Raw genomic sequence first — 22,293 nt, forward strand, 5'->3', positions numbered from 1 at the left:
TACCCCGATAATAGTGTCCCCCCCTCAAAAACACTACTTGAATTTGAAATTATCACATTAATGTAAATTACTATGACTGAAATCGAATTATAGGTTGACATTAAATTTCTGAGGGAGAGGTGTAGCCATCCTTGCCCTCCCCCCTTCCAGACGTCCATGTTCCTACATTATTATATTATACTTTCACCTAGAAATTTAGTGTAGAGGAATTTTATCACCATTATTAAACTATATTATAATCTTAACGAAAATTATATATTTTCAAGCCGATTAAAACTCAAAGCAACTAAGGAGGAAATTCCCCCCCCTTAAAAAGAGGGTCTGTGCACACCTATGGTATTGTAAAGCAAATCTCTTCTAAAGTGCTTTGAAATTCAAATTCCAGATAGTGGTTGTTTCATTGTTGTATTATCCATTTTATCACCATCAATATCATTTACCATTCCAGTTACATTACAAGTATATTAAATGTCATGTTCCAGAGGTATCTGAAAAGTAACTTTCATTGGGTATGCAGATTTTATTCTCGGAGTCTGTATAGATTTATTTGTTGATGATAGTAGTAGTTCTAGAAATTAATTAAGGAAGTTTTTAATGGACAAATTTTTTCTTGTTATGGTCCTGCCCTGTTTTCCATTTTCTTTTAGTTAAAGGGCTTATCCCCATAATGAGTGATGGGTACAAATAGCCTATGTGATGACTTGCCCATAATTTAAATAAAAATATGAAAAACTACAATATAATTTTGAATTTTTGCAAAAATGAAATAATTCAGTACTATGTACAGCAGTGCTTTGCAGATTCTAACAATTATTTCTTGGTAGAAAATAAACAAAATAAGTACTTAGTTTTGAAAATAAATATATTAACAGTAACAATACATAATTAACACACTATATAGAAATTGAATTATAGATACATGAATATCACTAGGATTGACTAGTAAACTAAAACAATATTACCAACGATCGTTGGCAGTCGAACATGATTTGTCAGATTTTTATTATATACCAATATAAGTCCTCAATTACTTTTTATAATGCCTAGAAGTTGCATCATCATTACAATATATATCACATGTTAAAATCTAGCTTATGTTCATTCATAGAAGACAGCTTTTTAACAAAGCTAGGATTGATCCTGAATTAACGATATGGATTGAATTTTTGAACACTTAGCCTAAACCAATGTGGTTTGTTTGTGTACATTTCTGCTTCACCTCGTAGGATAAAACCCTCCAAATCTTGCTCTGAGAAAGTGTCCAAAACCTTCTCCAAATCTACCAAAACTTCCCATGTGGTCTTCATCAATTATATTGTATGCATATTTATTGTCTGGGGTTATAGGTCCAGGGATGACTAGATCAAAGACTCCAGTGAAGCGTTGACCGAAATTTCCCAGTTTTTGTCCAAAACTCTTGAAATTCTCTGCTGTCTCATGGGATTCTGTTAACACAAGCATGAACAGGAGAGTGTAGACAAAAGTAACCTATCGAAATAAAACCAGAAGTTAGTGTGAAACAATAAATGGGAGGAAAAGTTAGATCAAACAAAATCAGTTGTAGTACCATTTATTTTGTAACTGTTTATAACCAGAATCATGTCCATTTTTAGGCATAGACATGTACACATTACATAAGAAATCAATACTCCCTCATTGCTTGGAATGCCTATGTTCATAGGGTAGTGACATGAACTTAAATTCACTAACTTAAATCCGTGTGTTCTACCCAACACTGACGGAAGTCACTAGGGGACTGTAATAGGTCTTCGATTTTTATTTTTTTTAGTTGTGGTTTTTGTTTTTAACATAGGGAATTTTTAACCAGCGAAGACTTCCATCGGAGTTTTTATGCTGTCACCGTAAGTTTTTTACCTTTTCTATCCTCAACCTACGATTTAACAATGCAGTACCATGTTTGGCACCTAAAGTTTTTTATTTTAATACCTGATGAAGGAAGTAGTACAGACTTTTGAAACGTTGTTCTGAAACATTCCTACTCACTCACGTAAGTTATTTATATATTTTTATTTGAATTGATAGTGAGTAAAAGCACCATTGTAATATGTTTTTAAATTAAGTTTGGTGGTACATCATAACAAAATTTTATCATAAATTCATATATGTTTGCATACATCCACCTTTGTAAACAATCCTTAGTTGATATTTTTAAAATTGTACTCCATGGTGATTAGGATGAATGATGAATTGTTGATGAATAAATGAGGAAGGGACTCTGAAGAAATGTGAATGCCCATTAAACCATTTCAAAGATTAGTCTAAATTAGAAAGTTCTGCCCTGAAGTGGGATGTATATTGAAAACTGTGTTATGTTATGTTTGTAGTCATAGTAAAATCGAAATGTTTTAAGGGAGAGAAATAAAAGAGAGAGAGAGAGAAGGAGCAAACAACAGAAAACATGAAAGAAAATTAAAAATAAATAATCAATACAAAAAGAAGTAGACAAGAAGAAATAAGGAGTGTAAAACTGAGAAGGAAAGGTGAAAATCTATACAGAACACATAAGCATGAGGAAAAACTGCAAATAAAAGAGGATAGCCAAGTTATCCTTACCCTGGCTATCTTATGAATGAACCCTATTATCAGTGGCATGCGGTGCTAAATCAGGCAGGGGAACAGGTGACCTGCACTTGCCCCCTCCCCTCCCATACCTGTCGTAATATAATATACAATAATATAATGTAATATAATAATACAGTAGACCAAGTAAAATTCAACCCTTGTTGAAATGAACCAAATAAAAATACGATACATATGTTACAAATTGTCAGAGGTGACATACATGAAACACGTTAAAATTATAACAATACCAATGTTAAACAAATACAGGCGCGGAGCGTCCATGTAAGCCGGGCTTACACTTTATTAGTTCTAGTAAAATGTATGTAATTATATGGCAAAATTCCTAAAAACTTCAAAGTTCAACTCGGCCCGATACCAGTCTTCGAGATCCTGTTTGTTAGATTGCAACACTTCAGGAACTCCCGCCTTCTGCTTGCGGAAAGTTGTAAGCCGTCTGAATGTTGTCTTACAAATTTCTGACCGCGAAGGAGCAGTGCCTACCGCATCTGGATGGAGAAGAGCAAGGAATATAGGGAGGAGAGCGGGCCAAACTCTAGGTTTGTAAACCTACGGCCACAGGCTTACAGCAGCGTGGCAAACCTCATGTTTAGAAAAAGTGTTGTTCATGGACGTCCGCAGTATTCTTTCCACCAGGAAGGATTAAGCAAAGTTTTTTTTTTCAGGGGTTGGGGTAAACTAGCTATATTTCCCCTCTCAAAATATACTAATTCAATTTGAAGTTATTTTTTTCTGCAACGCCCTTACAATAATTAACAATTTCATGTGACTGAAATGAAATTGTATGTGTGAAAATAGTTGACATTCATTTTTCAGGAAGTGTCTCCTTGCCTTGCCCCTTCTGGACATCCATGGTGTCGTATAAACTCCGAAATTATGCTACATACTACTAAATTGTTCTGTGATTTTCATATTATTAATATTAATTTATAACAAAAACATAAATATAAATTCGAATGGTTCAACCAACGGCATGGGTTCGACGTTATACGTGAAAAGTTTGAGAAAATTCAACCACAACGAAAAGTGGCCCTCTTGTTTTATCTATATCCCCAACTTACAAACGACTTTTTTAACTTGTGCGAGATTTAGCACCATTATGCTTGGGTTGGCTTCACTGAATACGCGCCAGCGAGACAGACACAGGTCCTACAAGAGGAGGAGGGGCTCCAGCGTTGTCGGTATCAATGGTTGACTGCAAAGGAAATTTGAGCCGGTGGTGCTTCAAGGAGGGTTTTTCTTTCCATGAACAGGGAATTCTGAAGCAAAAATCTAACAGGAAAGGTTAAAAGGAGAAACCTAAAAATGAGCGGGATACGGGAAAACTAGATAAACATTGATGTGCTAAATTCTTGTTTCTGTTTTTAGCTTGTAGGAGAGCATAAACATCAGAAATATTAAGATCTCTATTTTACGTTTATGTATGAACTCAACTGGTAATAATTGAGCTAAAAAGTGCAAAAATAAATAAATAAATAAATGTTAATGAAAGCTGAAGATTGAACCAATTATACAAATCTCATGTCAAATGTGAACCAAATATTATTAATTACGTAGTCTGTGATTCAAACACTCTTCGAACAGCGTTCGAAAAGCCTGTTTATGATCTTTTAGGTGCTAGATTTGCTTTTACAGTATCCTAAGAAAGCACTTACATGTCCTTTGATAGAAATTTCTGAATATGTCCATACAATTAGTGAGCATTTCTTTTATAATTAATATTGTATTTTTTTTTTACTAAATATAGGGAATTTTTAAGGCAAGAGAGGGAATTTATTTATATCCGGAAGGGATATTCCCATCACAGTCCGAAAGATCACTGCTTTGAGCAGTGACCAATTTTGGATCTGGTTTCTTTTTGTTTCCCCGTTCTTGTTGTCGAGGTATTGCTTTTGCGAATTCCATCTATTGAAAGCGGACTGTCGGCCCTGTGCTGTGGTGTGATAGTGAAGTGCATTATGGAATAAAATGAGTGTGATTGTGCGGTGGGGTGGATAACTTGTTGAAGACGCCGTTGTCCAGCAAAGAATTTTGCTGCCAAGAAGAAACTTGTGGATGTAGGTAGGCCCACCCCTTCCTTCTCTAGCAGGTTGTAGTAACAGAAACGAAAAATAAAGTGCGCCGATTTTGTGATTCAGGGTACGAAGCTGATACTTGGTTATGCGGTTGTAAAAAGTATTCAGCACTTTTCTGTTTCCGTTTCTTTATTATTATTATTATTAATTTTATGTAATTTTGCATATTTTTTATCGTTACGTTACTCATTGTGATAGGAATAAGACTGACTTAATTATCAGTTGAAATGTAGGAGATACACAGCCTAGCAAAGAAAACACCAATCCCAGGGATTTATCCAGGATTTTTAATTTGGTGAAAAATTCCAGGGAAGTGTTCTGAAAAAATGGGGGGGGGGGGGTCGATGTGTGTGGATAAAATCACTAACCATGTCGGCCCAAAAATAAGCACAACGGGAAATAACCTTCATCATGATAGGCTTACACTGTTGGAAAGGTCACGCTCCGCCACTGAACAAATATGATATAATGTTGATGCGCAACAAAGAAACAATTAATAAAAGCAATTTATGAGTGATCAGAGAAAAAAATGTTTTGTCGAAACCTCTCTATTTGTAGATTAAGTTGACATTTTTTCATTTTTTTGTAGAAATTTTGACAAAACCTGAACTGTTCCAAACTCCCTTCTCAGGAACAAACGAGGACAATAATTTGCCACTGGAAGAGTATCCAGTTAATCATTTTACAGAGTTGTAGTAACTTGTTTAAATCGTACACAAGACATTTTCAGTTTCAGTTTTTAATTCGGTTAGGATGGGTGTTGGTTTGCTGTTATTTCTGTAAAGTTCTAAAAGCTTTCGTCGATCATACAACACTCTCGACTCTATGCTCGCAACATTCGGTTTCTTGTTCTGCCACTGCGTGTGTCTTGGGGCTGGTGGAACAGATGGACGCGAGCTGTTCCCTCGGAAGCTATTTCGCAGTGTTTAGCCAAGGCATTTAGCATACGCTTAGACTGTAGAAGATTTTTGCAGTTCGTTATGAATGACAGACGCAATTTTGCAATGAAATTAGGAAACTATAGACTTACTACACTCAAAACCATCACTACGACGCAATTAAATTTGAGCAAAAACTCGATGGAAACCGAATTCGCTATGTCTCTCGTAGGGAACAGCTAGAGTTCAGCTTCCGTGGCACCATGAGAATAGTTTACCTTCGCTCGTGGTCGGAAATACTCGGCGTCAGATAGCTGAGGGTGGGGCGATGAGGGTAGGTGAAGTAAACAAACGTCCAGTCACGGTGAAAGTTTTTCTTCGACGTGTTTATTTCGGAATAAAGAAGTGTTCTTATTATGTAATTATAGATAATTTAAATAGCTAAAAAGGGCGATAAGTAGAAGGGAACAACCTGTTCCCTCTGTTCCATGGAGGGACCGCCACTGCCTATTATCAATGGTCAGCTTAGAAGTTTCAATACAGAGTTCATTGTTGCAGCTTTTGTGGAGGAGGAGGAGGGGCTAGAACAAGAGAAACAGAAATTTTGCAAATGAATATCCATATATTGATTGGGTGCAGGACACGTTTGTGAAGAGAAGAGAATATGGTGAACTTGGATCGGGGACATCGTAGAGGAATGGGTTCTTCTGTAAAAAATTTCTCTTCACTTTTCCTGGTCATTTTCTCACAACACAAGGGTTCACACCAGCATGTGTAGGTGGTTTAGGACTAAGGTGCTAGAATAGTTTTATTCTCGAGCAAGCATTCCAGCTGTTCTGCTCTTGTGCATCACAAATTCCATAGGGGATGTGAGGTAGTTTCGTTTAGTCCAAGGTCTGAATTTACTGTTGTGATGTTAAGGATATGATTACATATCATGCCCTGCATAAAATTACATATTACTATAATCATTTAAGAGCTTATAATTTATCAACTTTTGCTTGAACATTTTTTCATGTGCTCTCTTCTCTCTGTAAAAAGTTACTTGAAAGAAAAAAATATTATTTCTTCTCAATAATAGTATTTTAGAATATAAAATTAAAAAAAAGATAGCATACAAAATGCACATGTTGCCAAAACATTAGGTAGGTTTTTCTCGTTCCATTTCTGTAGTCTTCACTGCTTGCATTGTACTTGTTTCGAGTAACAGTAATTCCCATACAGCACAAATCTCCAAGGGATATCCATTGGATATTCACAATGTCCAGAACAGATCCACGGACATCCATTGGACATCCACTAGATATCCAATTAGGGTTATGTAATTCTGGATATCCAATAGGTAGCCCAAGCGTATAGCTAGTTACTTTTTTTGAATGAGTCAGTAACATATTTCAATAAATCATGAACTGATGAAATAGTGGGACAAACATAATGATACATGCATGCCTTAACCAGAGTTTGAACCAGAGATCTCTAGTTTCATAGCACGTTGCCTAAGTTGACTGTTATTCAGTGGCGCAACCACAGGGGGCGGCCAACCTTGGACGCAAATCGATTCAAGGGGGGGCAAATATTGACTGCTAAGGGCAGCTGCAGGGGACACAGAGGCGAAATTTCCCCCCTCTCGATTTCACATTTTTTGTAAAATTTCCTTGCTCGCTTTGCTCCCAGTCCTTCCTCTTCTCAGTGTTATAAAGTTCAGAGTCGTAGCTAGGGGACGGAGGGGGTCGGGCATGGGCGCTGAACGATATAAAATTTAGATCATTCGGCACCTAAGCTCGACAAAAGGTTTTTAAGACACACTGAATAAATTTTCGAGCCAACTTCGCGACCCACCAAACGCTCCCCGGGACCCACGCCCCATAGATTGAGAAACAATAAAACAATTGTGAAAGAGAGAATGCCATGGCGCCCCGTGAAATTATTTACACCCCATTAAATCAATATTGTTTTTTCAGTTTGCAAAAAATTGGATCTAAAATGCATTCTGTAATGCATTGTAAATTACCAGAGAGCGAAAAAAGACATCTCTTCATTGATTTTGTCTTAAATGCATGAACAATTGTTTCAAGGGAAAGGAGAGTGCACATTTGAGAGACAATTTATACATTTTTTACTGTTGGTTTATTATGAGGTGGATGACAGATTATGTAATGGATTTAAATAATATATATTGTATACATAAAGAAACTTTGAATACGTACTACACAATTTACCAGTCTATTTACCCTCACACCCCCTATACGCCTTCATGGCGTGGTGCTATGCACAGGGGAGCACTTTACCTTTACTTTACTACACAATTTACTGTCAGAAAGTTGCAAATTGTATTTTCTCATTTTACGTCGCTCCATGTTGCATACCTAGGTAGGGTAAAACATATGCTCTACATGAAAGTTATACACGTTACATGTAAAAAATAATTATATTCGGAATGCATTTATCATGCATTTCTTCCTGTCTTATTATTATTGTTCATATTATTACTAGTGTTATTGTTTGTTGCTTTTATTATTATTGTTATTATTATTACCAGCAGCGGCTCTAAGGGGAGAGCCGCCGTGCCATGGCTCTACCCTCAGAAAAAGGAATAGCACTTGCTTTGCCAAAATATAGTTAAATCAATGCATTTAGGAACGAGGAGATTCGAATCTCGTAAGCGTTCCAGCTTACGGCCGCCTCAATTCCTTCGTCGTATTCCCAGCTGTTCTCTCACTTGCTCTGGGCCAGCATAGTCTGGCCTAAGCGCAGAGGCATGCGCGGAGGCATGAAAAAGTCTCCGCAGTTAACGAGCGAGGAGGTGGGGTGGTAGCCCAGTGGCAGCCATAAGACAAGCAGCCGTGCCAGGTCGCGTCGTGGCACGACGCGAGAGCTATCGCATTGTGTTGACATAGTTGCAAACTTCACAGAGAAGTGACTAATCCTGACCGATTTGTAATACTCGTTGGAGAAGTAATTCGCGAGAAAGATACTTTCCTGCATACTTGGCAAGAACGAACGTAATATCTTCCCCAAATTTATATAACCATTTAGATAGATGCGTCTAAAGAGCCATCCGGACTTTTTTGTTATCGATTTCTTCCTTAAGAAACGATATATCCCTTGCTCTCACGCACACAGACACTCATGTGTTGCAACTGACGTTGACAACATTGAAGACATTTACTGTACAAAAGGATTGCCTAAATATCAAAGGGAATTCGCATCACCAGGGGATTTTTTACTTTAATATTTATAAAAAAATCACACGGAAAATCTATCAGTATAAGAATTTCACTTGGAGATATAATTCAATTTCTTGCATTGAATTCTAAAAATTGTAGATCTACAGTTCATTTAGCAGATAATCATATTTCAGTTGTTAGTAACACCGATTGTTGATGTACCGTCTGCCGTGCTGGGGTTGCAAATGATAAACAATGCAAGGCCAGAATACTGTGATCGACTCGGTGTGTCTAATTGTTCAGTGTTTTTCTTTTTAGTGAAGTGAAAGTGTCCGATGGTGTGTGAAAGGAAGGGTAGTTAGTAAAGACGAGTCAAATTAGAGCATTATTACATACACAGTTTTCCAAGGTACTATACGATATTAAATTAAAAGTTAAACAACTTGGCTGTCCCACGCCAGATTCAAACATAAATTCTATTTAAAAATATCAAAAAAATGGTAAAGGTGACAGGCGTCGAAATTTTAATAGTCGCATTTATTTCCTAAAAACTCTGACCGACCTCCGCACAGCATGCTACGACGCCAGGGATTGTGGGTTTGAATCTCTGCCTGGGCATCGGTGTTCTTTGTGAGTGTTCACTCATCCTTATCTTCGCTATTAGCCAAAAGTAGTACAAATGGGAAGTAAAATAAACCAATTTTAGGAACTCTAAATTTTTGTCTGCAATTTTAGTAAACAAAGTTCCATTAAAATTACCTCTTTCATTAGATTTCTATCACATATGCTAGTGAAATTTTTTTGATTTCTTGATCACGTTGGCACTACCCATCATACTAGCTGCCAGCCGCCACTGATTATTACTATTATTATTATTATTACTGGTACGTTTATCCTGGTCTGGTACTTACCCCCACCCAGACAGGGGCGCCGACTTGTCAAAATTATTGGGGGAGGACTTCTGAGCACTGAAATAAATTAATGAATGACTCACGCTCTCCCTTTTTTAAGTTTTGGCCTCAGTGTTCGGAATATCATTAAAGCCCATGAATTCCTCAAAAATATCAAAATTTTTATTCGCAGTTCTAATGCAGAATGTTAATTATCCACGGATAGATATGTCACATGTTTCGTTAACCATAATAACAAAATATTCCCGACTTTTAATATCTGCTACCACGGAGTGCAAAACAGATCTCCCTAATATACATATCAATGATGTCGTTCTGAATGTCATGTGAGAGCCATTTGTAGCCCAAACGTCCCATCCACTACCCTAGTTCATGCACATCGTCTTTTGAAACTATTTTTAGTCAAAATTTTAACAACACTCATAATTCCATACTTAGTATATATAGTAATAAGTCATGTGTTTTACTGTCTCTGGTCATAGCCCCCTCCAAAGTTGCTGGTTTAGCAGCCTCAGCTCCCCCCAAATTGATGGTCTAGAACATTTCAAATGTGTATTTAAAGTTAAGTTCATGTAGCACAATTCAGAGTAAACTTTACAAGAGAAGCAAAATAATACATTAGATCCTTTTAAGCAAAATTATTAGGGGGGCTCTGCCCCACATCGTTAACATTGGGGGGGGGGGGCTCGAGCCCCTCCAAGCCCCATGGAGTCGGCGCCTATGCCCCCAGACAAAAATTCGTGGTTGCGCCTCTGCAGTGTTACTGTTCTGTACGTGTAAAGTTCAACGGTAATGCAACGGTAAAAATATATAAATATACGTCCCATACAGAACAGAAGTTTGACATTTTTATTCATTTTTCGTTATGCAGAGTTTGAAAAACGGAAATTTCTTTCACATAGTTTCCGATTTTTTCCATCTCCTACTTTATCCCAATATTCTATTCGCAATTAGTCATAATGCACAGTTATTTAAAAGTAGCGCTTCCTCTACAACTACTTCAGTCTGAAAATGCAAGGAAAGCTACAAGGAACATAGGCATTTAGTAGTAGAAGAGAGTGATCTCCCTCAAATCACTCAACTTTTTAATCGCTGATCTAAACTTCTTGGAGCAACAGGCCTATAAGGGCCAAGTCCTCCTGCCAGACCAGCTATTTCAATGGGTGAAGACTGGTAAGCGGATCGAGTCCCATCGCCGCGGTTTTCTGGTTTTCGAGACCGGAGTCCGCTTTTCAACTAGCTCCCCACTTGTTCACGACCCTGGGCTCCCCCCGGGAATCGAACACGTGACCGCTCGCACCAAAGGCCCATTTGCTTACTCGCATTTATACATAACAAGAAGATTGCAGTAGCAATCACACACAAGAAAGATAAATGCAAACTGATTTATGAAGGAGCTCTATGCAAATTATATAAACTGGTAATAATTAGTGTTGCCCACGAGACGAGACTTTGGCCTGTCTCGTCTCGTGGAGTCTCGTGGAAATGCTGTCTCGTCTCGTGGAAATGCTGCCTCGTCTCGAAAATATGCGTTTGTCTTATGACACATGGTCAATCTCGTCTCGTCTCGAATTTTTAAAAGCCTGTCCCGTCTCGTCCCGTGGGCAACACTAGTAATAATAATAATAATAATAATAGTGATTTAATAACAGCAAATAGTAGTTAGGAGATGTTGTTTTTGTCGAGAAAGGTGGACAAATATTGATTCTGACGATTTATCTTGCAGTGGACCACTGAAGTCTGAAGGTAATAATAATACAATCTGAAAATCCATATTTTTCATACATTTTAGCCACTCTCAGTGGTATTACGAGAAAATCATTAATAGACCTAAGTTTGCTAATTCAAATTATTGAAAATTTTCAGGTGAAGTAAATCTCTGAAGGCAGCCTTAAATGTGTTTAAAGAAAAGTACTGCTAAAACAACATTACACAGCAATAAATAATAATAACAACTAATCAACATGAAGAGTGCCGAAACCTTTGTTCCCAGAAAAAAGCACTGATAATGGTAATACGTAATAATAAATACCATTTTATTTTAATATACATTTATTATTATATAGCTCTCATTGTCTATTCATGTTGTAGATTTTGAAAGATTAAACCTTACAATGCCTCCTAAGACGTTAGAAATTCACAACGCAGCGTAAGCCTATTTTGTATTAGACTTGAGACAGCTTGCTCTGTGTAGGCAAAGACACCAGTCCCGTGATTAGCTTTTCATTGGGGCGTCTTCATCTGTACACAGGTTATTTTCGGAACTTGAAATGAGAAAATGAACGTTACACTGTAGAATTTGTGTCCATTAATGTTAAAAATGACAATATCTACATTTAGAAATGTTGTACCCCTTATTATATGATATTCCCAGTGGAACCTAAAAACGTAACGTAAAGCATTTCCCATTAAGCAGAAACGAACGTCTTCAAGCAAGTCTATCACTATTACAAGTAGCGACACCTGTGTTAAATTCTTGTAAGTGTTCATTGCGTAGTGCTTTTGCGTGGGTGTGAGACAGACGGCGTACCGCACAATGTTTTTAAGTGATTCTGTTGCATTGAAATTGTATTTATAATGAACGAAAAGTCTAAACCGTGTGATATCGTTTTGTGAATGAAATGCAAGATTCATATATCGTAATTTCAGGCTTTTCGTGATACATCGATGACATAGCAAGCTGGTGTACGTACGTGCATGTGGCTGCGAAAATGGTTTCGAATATTTACTATATCGGTTGTATTCATCCATCAAGTTCAAAGTAATAAATTCTTGTATGTGTGTAACGTATGTGAAAAATGGATACCAACTACTTGGCCCCACTCAGCATACAACTTCGGGAAGCTATGTGCCTAAATAAGGTATGTTACAAATGTATTATCGTTCATACAGTAGGTTGATACTTTCTTTTGTGACTTGGCGCAACATTTCTACCGCTCAAGGTTAACAGCCGCTTCAGTTGACATCAACGTTGAGTGGTCGACTCGCAATCTAACCAGGTAGTATAAAAGTATATAATATAAACCCGAGAAATGATGAGCCCGCTCAGGCAGATTTGGCTACACTTAAAACTAGCTCAAGATGAGCATATGAGCTTATTGCTCAAGTGTGGTACTCTGTCTAATCCAAGATTTTTGTAAAAATGCCCTCGGGAATTTCCTGTGAAATGATGACCCCCTCAGATTGATTTGCCTACACTTACAAAAGCTGCATCTGCCAGATTTTTGTCCATAAGCTTGTCAAAAATATGCTCTTCTTGATATTGTTTTTGCTACACTTAAAATTAAGCTAAAAAGCCACACACACACACACACACACACACACACACACACACACACACCCACACACACCCACCCATATTTACTTCCGGTTTAAGTTTAATTATACACCAGGCTCAACTTGCATATCTAGTACTAAGACAATGTAATATGCAGAGGCCCTCTAGAATTGCTCTGTGACTCTCTCATTTCTTACATCATAAACATATGATTTTTCACCTATAAGAATAACACTACATATGGTGTCATCAGGGAGTGTATCGTGGAATTCACAGATAATTTTAATGTTTGTCCTGTCATTAACCACAACTTGTTTCCTTTTTGAAGTATTGATGACAAACATGGGTCTCTGTGCTTTGAATTCATCTGGTGTGTAATACATGTCAGTATTGCCAGTAGTGACCCTTTTGTATGCTGTAAATGCTTCATATAATTTGAGGAAATCATCCTTGGACATGTCTAAATTATAATTTTCTCTAGGAAATACCTCATTTCTGCCATTTTTAAGATATATTTTCTTGATGTTGCAGCTATCAAATTTACTTGAATTTTTTTCCTGATTATTGTGTCTTCCAGTCTGAAACAGTACCACCACAAAATCCGGCATGTCATATTGTATACTGGAGAATGAATTTGTAGCATCAAACTCATAATAGGTACCAGTGGCGGGCTTCTGTACACATTGATATGTATAAAATTGTAAAGGAACTTGTGGATTTTTTATTATATCTGCTTTGTATTTAAGAGCATAACTGGCTTCATATTCAACAACTGGGATTCTTAGCTCCATAGTCTGAATAATGCATTTGCCCTCATCAGGTAGGGTATTAGGCAGAGCTTCCCCTGTAGAGTTTAATGTACTGTACCTCATCAAAGCATTATTATCATTGGCAGCTCTTCTAAATGTGATTCTTAAACCACCCTTCCACATAATATCTTTGTAATCTGAGAAGAATCCTGGCAACAGGCGCATGGGGAACAGTACAGTGTGGCTCTTAGATATAATTTTATCACCAGCCTCAAATCCACCTATTTTGTAGTAAGAAGCCTCGGTTTTGGATAATTTTAGTGTGGCCAAAGCTGTGGAGGTAATGCCGGGATAATCTACTCTGTTTATAACAACACCATGCTTTCTGATCTCAATTTCAGAGAACAGATGTGGCACAAAATTGTCTACCAATCTTATATTTGAATTTGCCGGATAATCTGTACCATCGAGCTTTACAACATCAAATCTGATGTATAGATCTGCTCTGTGGGGGTGTATAAAGCCATCCCCTACATCAAGATCAACCTCAATCTCTGTGTTGGGTTGATTTAAATTTGCAAAGGTCCTCCTGTTTGGGGGGAATGATTGTAGCTCATAACTCTCAATATTTTCCATTTTTTTGTATGTATTTTTATTTAAATATTAATCTCTATGATAGCAGTTGTTGTGGCTCCAGCAAAATCAACTAATTCTTCTTTTTCATTAGTGACCATCAACTCAATGTAATCTATTCTATTATGGCACACAGGAAAATATAATGTTGGTGATGGAGTGTAGATGATGGGCTCCATAAATTCAGAGTTAGGTTTGAATGTTGCAATGATGCCAGTTTGTTTGTGAGTGCCTATGCCATTTGATTTGGTGATCATACCCTCGGCCACATTACAGTGAATATTTAGAGTCTCTATGGCTAAGAATTTAGGTATATTAATAGCAGTGTGTTTGATGGCTGGTTCAAGTTTTGTGTTGTTCTCAAAGCCTAACAGCTCTCCTATAGTACCCAGATCCACTGTTTCTGTAGCAGATACAATCTCTACTCTGTGAGTGACAGAATTTTGAGTTAAAACTATACCTCTGGGTAATTGAGCATTTAGAGTGGACAGATTATATTGCCCTGGAGTGATGACAATTTTTTGATCCCCTACTGCAATTGTGTTGTTGTGGTGTGTAATATTAGGGATCAAGTACATGCCATAAAATGCTCTGAGAGCTATTGTTTTGGGATACACTATGTCATCATGTAATCTAAGTTTCAATATTGAATTTTGGCTGGTGAGATGGAATACCCCCATGATGTTTTAAATACCACAAGGCCTTTTGAAAATCTTCAATTGATGGTTTATTTATTTGAGACAGATATCTAAGACAGATAAACACAGATGTCCGCAATTAACATCTTTGAAATTTTGAACACGGGCATTATTGTAATAAAAATTAGTTGATTTTAGATATTTTACTAAATTTTCAGGTGGAACACCTCCAAATGAATCAAACACAAATGCCTCATTTTTTAAATATTTAAGATAACAGATCCAGTGAGTGCCCTGATTTTTGTACTTATCCAAATTAACTATGCCACACTCTTTGTTGAGTGGTTGTTCTGGCAAAGAATCAGACATGTACACACCTCTAAAATTTTTGATGCCCAGTGGCTTGATTAAAGCTTCAATATCTTGGTTTGTAAGCGGCTCTTGTTTTTTTTAAACTTATTCATGGCTCTCTTAACAGCTTTGCCTTGTTTTTCCATGGCCAGGTTATGGCGCTTCAATTCATCTAATTCTGCCCTATTCTTCTTGGCATCTATTACTGTTTTTGCTATGGCAGCTGATCCCCCAGCCAAGCTCCCAACAGCCCCAAGTGCTGCTAAGATGGCCGGGATAGTAAATATGAAGCCACCCACATGTGATTTTTTTCTAGATTGCTGTAATTTTCTTGATTGGGGGGTACTAAGTAATAATTTCATACCATGGCCCTTGGCAATACAAGATTTTTTTTCTTGCGCTGCTTTTTGGTTAAAAGGCTATCAATAGTTTTAAGAGATTTAAGACCTGCATAAGGTACCTGATACATAACACCCTTGGCCTTCATCCTAGGTTTATTATATATATATTCACAACCCCCACCCCAGTTTTTGTTTGGTGTTCATAGCTATGGTGGTTCCCAATGCTGCTATTCTTTCACTTAAAGAAGCATCTTTGCTTACAAATCTACCAAATGCAGCCTCTTCTAATTTCTTGTCTGCAACATGTCTCTTGTCAAGATCAGAATGTGTGTTGTATGCTATGTCATGGTCTCTACAAGCAGCATCTAGGGGATTAACACCAGGATCACCTCTGTTTAATCTATGGTCCAATTTTGTGCCTGGACCACAATACTGATAGCCTGGAATGTGTAGTTCAAATGGCAGCTTGTTTATAATGTCATTAACCAGCCCCCGACCCTCAGAAATATTCCAAAATTTAGGTGGTAGAGTATTAATAATTTTTATAAGATATCCAATCCCCTTAGTGTCATTCACTATAAAATTAGACAATTTTGTGCTTATCATGTCCATAATTCCAACCTTTTCATTGTAAAAATTGTGGTTGCCAGCATTTTCCTCCCCAGCTATCACCAATAACCTATCTACAAGTTTCCTGACATCATCAACCCACACAAATTCTTTGGGCAGGGTGTTGTAATGTTTGATTCCACTGCCAGTCTTGATCTGTGACCATATGGGCTTGATTAAGTTGTTATATTTTGCTCCACTGCTAGACTTGACTCTTTTTTGTGTGGGATCATTGTTCTGGTAAAGAGCATCTGATTTTATTAATATTTCTTTGTAATGCTCATAATCTTGATCTGTATAGCTGCCAGGCCTTTTCCTAGTCATCAGTTCCCACAATCCAGGTGTTCCGGGATACTTAACAAAAGCACCTTTTTCTCGAAGATGAGATTCTGAATATACAATTAGATCATCTCCCATAAATGTTACTCTGAAATTGCCAATTCTATGTATGATGCTACCATCACGCTCTGTGTCAGCATATAAGCCAAAGACCTCATCTTTGTTGTCTTTAGGTGTGCTTAAATATTTTTGAGCAAGAAGACCCAATTCAATAGGATCCAGACTAGCTTCAATTCTTCGAGGAGCAACAGGACTAGGTGTATGAATACTAGAAAGTGGGGTGATTGGATAATCTAATATGTTCCTAGCAGCTACAGGTACAAGCTCTGTGATCAAATTTTGATTTTGCTCTGTAACAGTTTTGATATTTTTACCTAATTCACTAATAGCATCAATAATAGGCTGTTCTGTTTGTTTGTGTTGTTCATAAATTCCTCGGTTCTCTGATTTCCATCCCTTAAATCTTTTTACAAGATAATCTCTTAATTTAAGATCATCAATGATTGGCCTGTTCATGGTTATTTATATATGTTTCAATGTCTAGAAAATTGTTAATTTTATTTCTATATTTACCAGTATTAGGTATTCTTGTCATATCAATTGTGACAAACCCATAACTGTCCTGGTTCCAGCACCTACTGCAAAACTTGGAAAAATCATTGTAGCTCAAGTCCCCACCTACATATTCATCATGTATGTGTTTGAGGTTGGTATGATCTTGATGAAACACACATATAAAATTGCTGTTGTCTCGGATCAGCTGCTTCGGAATTTTAGAAAAAGTCTGTGCCAGGTAGAAGCAATCAATGTTTTTGTGTCGGCCCTGTGTAAAGAAATTTCTAACCTTGTTTTGATTATCCAGTATAATGTCATCAAACACAACAACAGAATTATCGAGACATTCATGGAGTGGCTTAACATCTGTTTCAAAAGTGGCTATATCCAGTCCATCATAAAGCTTCATCAGATGCTGATATTTTAATTGTTCCAAGCTCTTATAGAAGACATACAAGTGCCTATTTTTCCAGTCTAACCAGTTGGGTGCCAATAAAAAATTATCAATCATTAGTGTAGTTTTACCACAAGCAGATGGCCCAACAATAAGACATCTAATATTTTCAGGCAGCAACTTGCCATTTCTCTTAATCTGCTGTTCAGGTTCTGGCAACCTCTTTATAACATCCCAGGTGCTCATATTATCACTTTGTCTGCATCGATCCAGCTGTGTTCTGGAAGTCCTAGCCATTTGACAAATAACTTGTTGCCTTTTCTGCGGATGATTTTTTCTATGAGATATGTGTCAGGCTGTTTAGTTTTGGTGAGTTCTTCTTCATAGAACCTGCCTTTGAGAATTTCTCCTCGGTGGTCTTTTATTATATATGTGTTAAGGGTCCCAGGTTTAACTTGAACCACTGTAAATAATTCAGTGCTCCAGTTTCTTGTAAAGCCTCTTTTGAATAAGTGCTTATATTTGCTGATTCTTACTTGATCACCCACCTTGTATTTGGCTTTTCTTGTTGTTGGCTGATATTTAGGATAATAAACAGTACTGATCAATTTTTGCTCATCAGATGAAGTTACTTCAGAGGGTTTCATGTTGATTGTGGAATGGACCGAGTTGTTATATTTATGTAGAAGTTCTGGAAGAATACTGAACCATTTATAATTACCTTGAAGTGTAAATTGTTTATACATAAGATTTTTTAGGGTTTTGTTGAATCTCTCTACAATTGAGGCTTTGAGATCACTGTAACTCGAATAATGTTGTATTGACTGGCTTTTAATAAATTGTTGAAACACTGAATTATAAAATTCTTTGCCATTATCTGTTTGCAAATAGCGCGGTGATCTTCCACTCTGATTGATGATTGTCCTGAAGGCTTCTGTAACACATTTTCCAGTCTTGGATTTGAGTGGCACAGCCCAGGCAAATTTTGAAAATGTGTCTATTACAGTGAGTAGATACTTGTAGCCCTTGTTGATTTTGTCTAAGTTTTTCAGCTGTCCACTTGCCATCTCAACCAAGTCGCACTGCCATAAATCATCAATGCCTTTTGTGACTACTGGCAGTCTCTTATAATTATGTCTGGCATGTCTGTGTAATTCATCAACAATAATTTGTCTAGACATAATATGAAAACAAGAATATTGCAACTATGGGGTGTTCAGCAGCTGATACTACAGGATTTTCTAAATATAATTTGTCTCCTATTTGTATATGAAATTCCAGAGAGCCATCATCTTCAGCATAAGATGTTTCTAATGTATTGGGGTCTGTAAAATCCTCCAATTCTACACTGGTGATTTTTTGTTTCTTCTCAGCATTTGTTATTGATAAGGTAGGGTAGTGGTGTGCCTGTGGTTGTAGCCAATATTTTATCTTGATTGGTCTAAGTGTGCCCCCAACAAAAAATTGGTAATAAAATTGTGCAATGGACAGCATATATATTTTGCCACCTTGTGTAAATGGTGAATCATATTCTTTGTTGGGATGCTGTACAATTCAAGAATTACTGTATGTTTAGGATTCTCGATTATGCCTGTTATTTCTTTTTCTGCTGTAAGCAATCTACTTGTTACAGATTCAAGGTGCTCATTGATGGTCCTAACAACATCATCATGGCCTGGCTTGATTTTTATGTCCACAACAAGTTTCTTGTATTGTTGCACAATTTCTTGTAGCTCGGTGGCAAAAACAGACAAAGCATTTGCTTGATTGGATTCCATGGTCCCTAGCTGTTGCTTGATATTAGCTACAATTTGCTGTAAATTTTCAACAACTGCCAATTTTGAATTTTGAGCAGTAAGATCATGGACCTGTCTTCTGATATCCTCAAACAGGGCATGCAGTTCATTAATATGTTGATTGGTTGGTAGAGTGGCCACTGTCTGAGTGAGTTGTTTGATCTCTGTCTGGATATTCTTGATATCTTCTGATTTCAATATGCGATTCACAGCTCTCTTAATATTTTACGTTCCTGTGATGTAGGCAGATTTGATACAGTATTTTGCAAAGATTCAAGTGCCAATTTCACATCATTTAATTCAGAAGCATCAACCACACCACGCATAGCATCTTGGAGCAGGGCTATATCTGCCTGAGTGGGTGTTGATTGTTGTAAGATTTCAAGCTTTGTTTGGATATCATCGATCAAGTGATGAAAATGAGATAGCTCAGATTCAGTGTTGAGGTTTTCAAGCTTTGTGATCTGTTGCTGGACACTGGAAAGGGTGTCTACAATACCAGGCAGGCGAGATTCTAGAGATTCTTGTACATTTGTCAAATCACTTTGCACTGCTGCTATTGTACCCTCAAGACGGGTTATGGTACTTTCAATTTTTCCAAAATCTTCATATGTTTCAAGTTGCAGCTTAATGTTGGCAACACTCCGAGTTATTGCACTCAAAGCATCAGAAGATGGCAAGTTGTTCATAAAATTTTCAAGTGTCTCAATTTTTTCTTTAACCTCGGCTATGGCATTGTTCAAGGGGTCCAGATTAGGTATCTGTAATGATTGAATCTGTTCTTTTAGAGTGGAAATCACTAGATCAAAACCTTCTTGTGATTTTATGCTTTTGACAATTGTTTGGAGCTGTGCCTGGACATTATTTATTTGCTCTTCCAATTGTTGTTTCAATTGCTCAGAGTTGGTGGCCTGGGTCTTAAATTTGGCTTGAAGAGCTGCTACAGCTTCTTCTAAACTTTGAAAATTATCCAATGTGGCCAAATCAGTATATTTCTGAAGCAGCAATTTGAGTTCTGAGTCAATTTTAAGAAGAGGGTCCATGCATTGTGATTGCAAATTTGTAATTTCTAGTTGAAGACTGGCATTGAGTGTGGTTTGTAAAGCTTGTAAATCACTTCTTAATTTCTTGACTCTGACATCAAGCATCAGAATCTCATCACTGTGATCTTCATGCCTTGTATGGCCAAATATATCATTAGGCATTTTGTTTTAGTGGTTATTTATTATTGAATATCTAATTCTTAATTCTATAAAAAAAGGTATAAGCTTGTCATAGGATCCAGGGACCTCAATATATAAGCAGTCACCAGCAGAAACAGTATATACAGTGCCAGAAATGATGTTTGAGTGCTTAATTCTATAAATATTTCTCCCTATTGAAATCTTGACATTACCCTCAGGGGTTGTAATAAATTGAAATTGACCACCTACAGGTAATTGGTAATGATTTAAATTATTGTTAAATATGTACAATATTTTACCTGTTTCATCATCAACATCTGTAAGTATGCTGTTCAGATGAATAATTAACAAAGCACTTAGTTTAGATATTATATCAGAAGAGGGTTGTGGTGTTGGCAGGTCCATAATAGCCTGTTTTTTGAACCCAAATAAGTTCATAGGCATGTTTATTTATTTCAAATCATGCTCTGTAATTGGGCATTGATTGCCATTTTTCAAATAACAATGACCCCATGGTAGAGTATGTATGCCACATGATAAAATGCATCTCTTATCATCATGTGGGTCCAGAGCCACTTTTCTTACAATCTTGCTAGTCAACAAGTGATCCACACTCTGAATTCTGGATTCTGATGATCTGATTGTGCTACATGATTTGAGACAATCTTCATAATCTTCAAATTCAAGCTCTTTGTCAACAATTACTCTGCCAATGCCCTTGGCTTTTTTTGCAACAGCACCACTACATGTTTCAAAACTGTACATCTTGGCCCTTAACCCAGCAAACGCCACAATAACATCACCAAGTGTCTCATCTTTTAACTTGCCAGGCACCTTTTTGTTGTGGGGTTGAATCTTTGTATGTTCACTGGTATCAAAATATTCAAGCAATGCAGGCTGTGCTATATCTTGATAAACATCTTCTGTTTGAATATCAAGAACAAAACTATCTGTATCCATGTACATCAGTTTTACACGATCCTTATAAAAAGGCTTCAACACATCATAATACAATTTTAACATGTGTAATTTGGCCAATTCCAATATCACAGCCCCTACAGAAATAGGCTTATCAAACTTAATCTTTGTTTTTTCATATTAAAAAGTGCCATATGCTCATCATAAATTCTTCTGTAATTGAAGTTGGGCTTTGCTATCAATTTTTTGCTCCGGCTGGGGTCAGTAATTATTTTAACATCAATATGTTTTCTGATATTTTCAATTGTTTTGCCATACACAGAATTGACCATCAATTTAAACAAGGTCTTATCAAATTGGCTCATTGCAGATGTTCGAAGCTCTGTGTTTGTATCAATATATGGCTTCAACCATCTTGAGTGCCTGAACCTCAAAACTTTTCCAACTTTGGTCACTTGAACACCATGATTCATCAGGAACTGGAGGTTTTTGTAATATATGACATAACCCTGTTTTGGCTCCAGAGTCATCATCAATTTCTTCTGTTTAGAGCCAGATGAGCACTCAACCTCAGGAATTGGGGGCAGATCAGAAAATGTGTTGTGTAAATTATCAGGAATTGTCAGATCAACCTCTAAGAATAGGCCATAGTTACTGTCATCAAAATCCTTAAGATCTTCAATATTGAAATCTTCAACCCACTCAAGCCCTGCATATGGCAATTTATCCATCATAGCATAACCATACAGGCTATTGGCATCCACATACAGTATATAATTTGATGGCAGTGCTGGATCATAATCAGGAATATATTTGTTATTAGCTCTGGCATATCTCTGAGAGCATTGCATCATGCCTCCTCTTATACATTGCTCCA

General features: G+C 37.0%; 1 protein-coding gene and 1 long non-coding RNA gene across 2 annotated transcripts in view; one reads left to right on the forward strand and one right to left on the reverse strand.

Moving 5' to 3' along the window:
* Positions 1 to 983: 983 nt before the first annotated feature.
* Positions 984 to 22,293, reverse strand: part of LOC145995312 (uncharacterized) — a 28,198-nt gene continuing 6,888 nt past the window's right edge. Inside the window, exon 2 of the long non-coding RNA XR_014442434.1 lies at positions 984 to 1,488. This is a non-coding gene — a long non-coding RNA (uncharacterized LOC145995312). The remainder of the gene's footprint in view (positions 1,489 to 22,293) is intronic.
* The window catches only part of LOC145995311 (uncharacterized), an 89,163-nt gene continuing 79,018 nt past the window's right edge, over positions 12,149 to 22,293 (forward strand). The window contains exon 1 of the mRNA XM_083131916.1: positions 12,149 to 12,493. Within this exon, the coding sequence (XP_082988042.1) occupies positions 12,431 to 12,493 (63 nt within the window). The 5' untranslated portion in view covers positions 12,149 to 12,430. The remainder of the gene's footprint in view (positions 12,494 to 22,293) is intronic.

Source organism: Lepisma saccharinum, chromosome 11, assembly GCF_977018435.1.
Source record: "Lepisma saccharinum chromosome 11, izLepSacc3.1, whole genome shotgun sequence".
Classification (NCBI taxonomy): Eukaryota; Metazoa; Arthropoda; class Insecta; order Zygentoma; family Lepismatidae; genus Lepisma; species Lepisma saccharinum.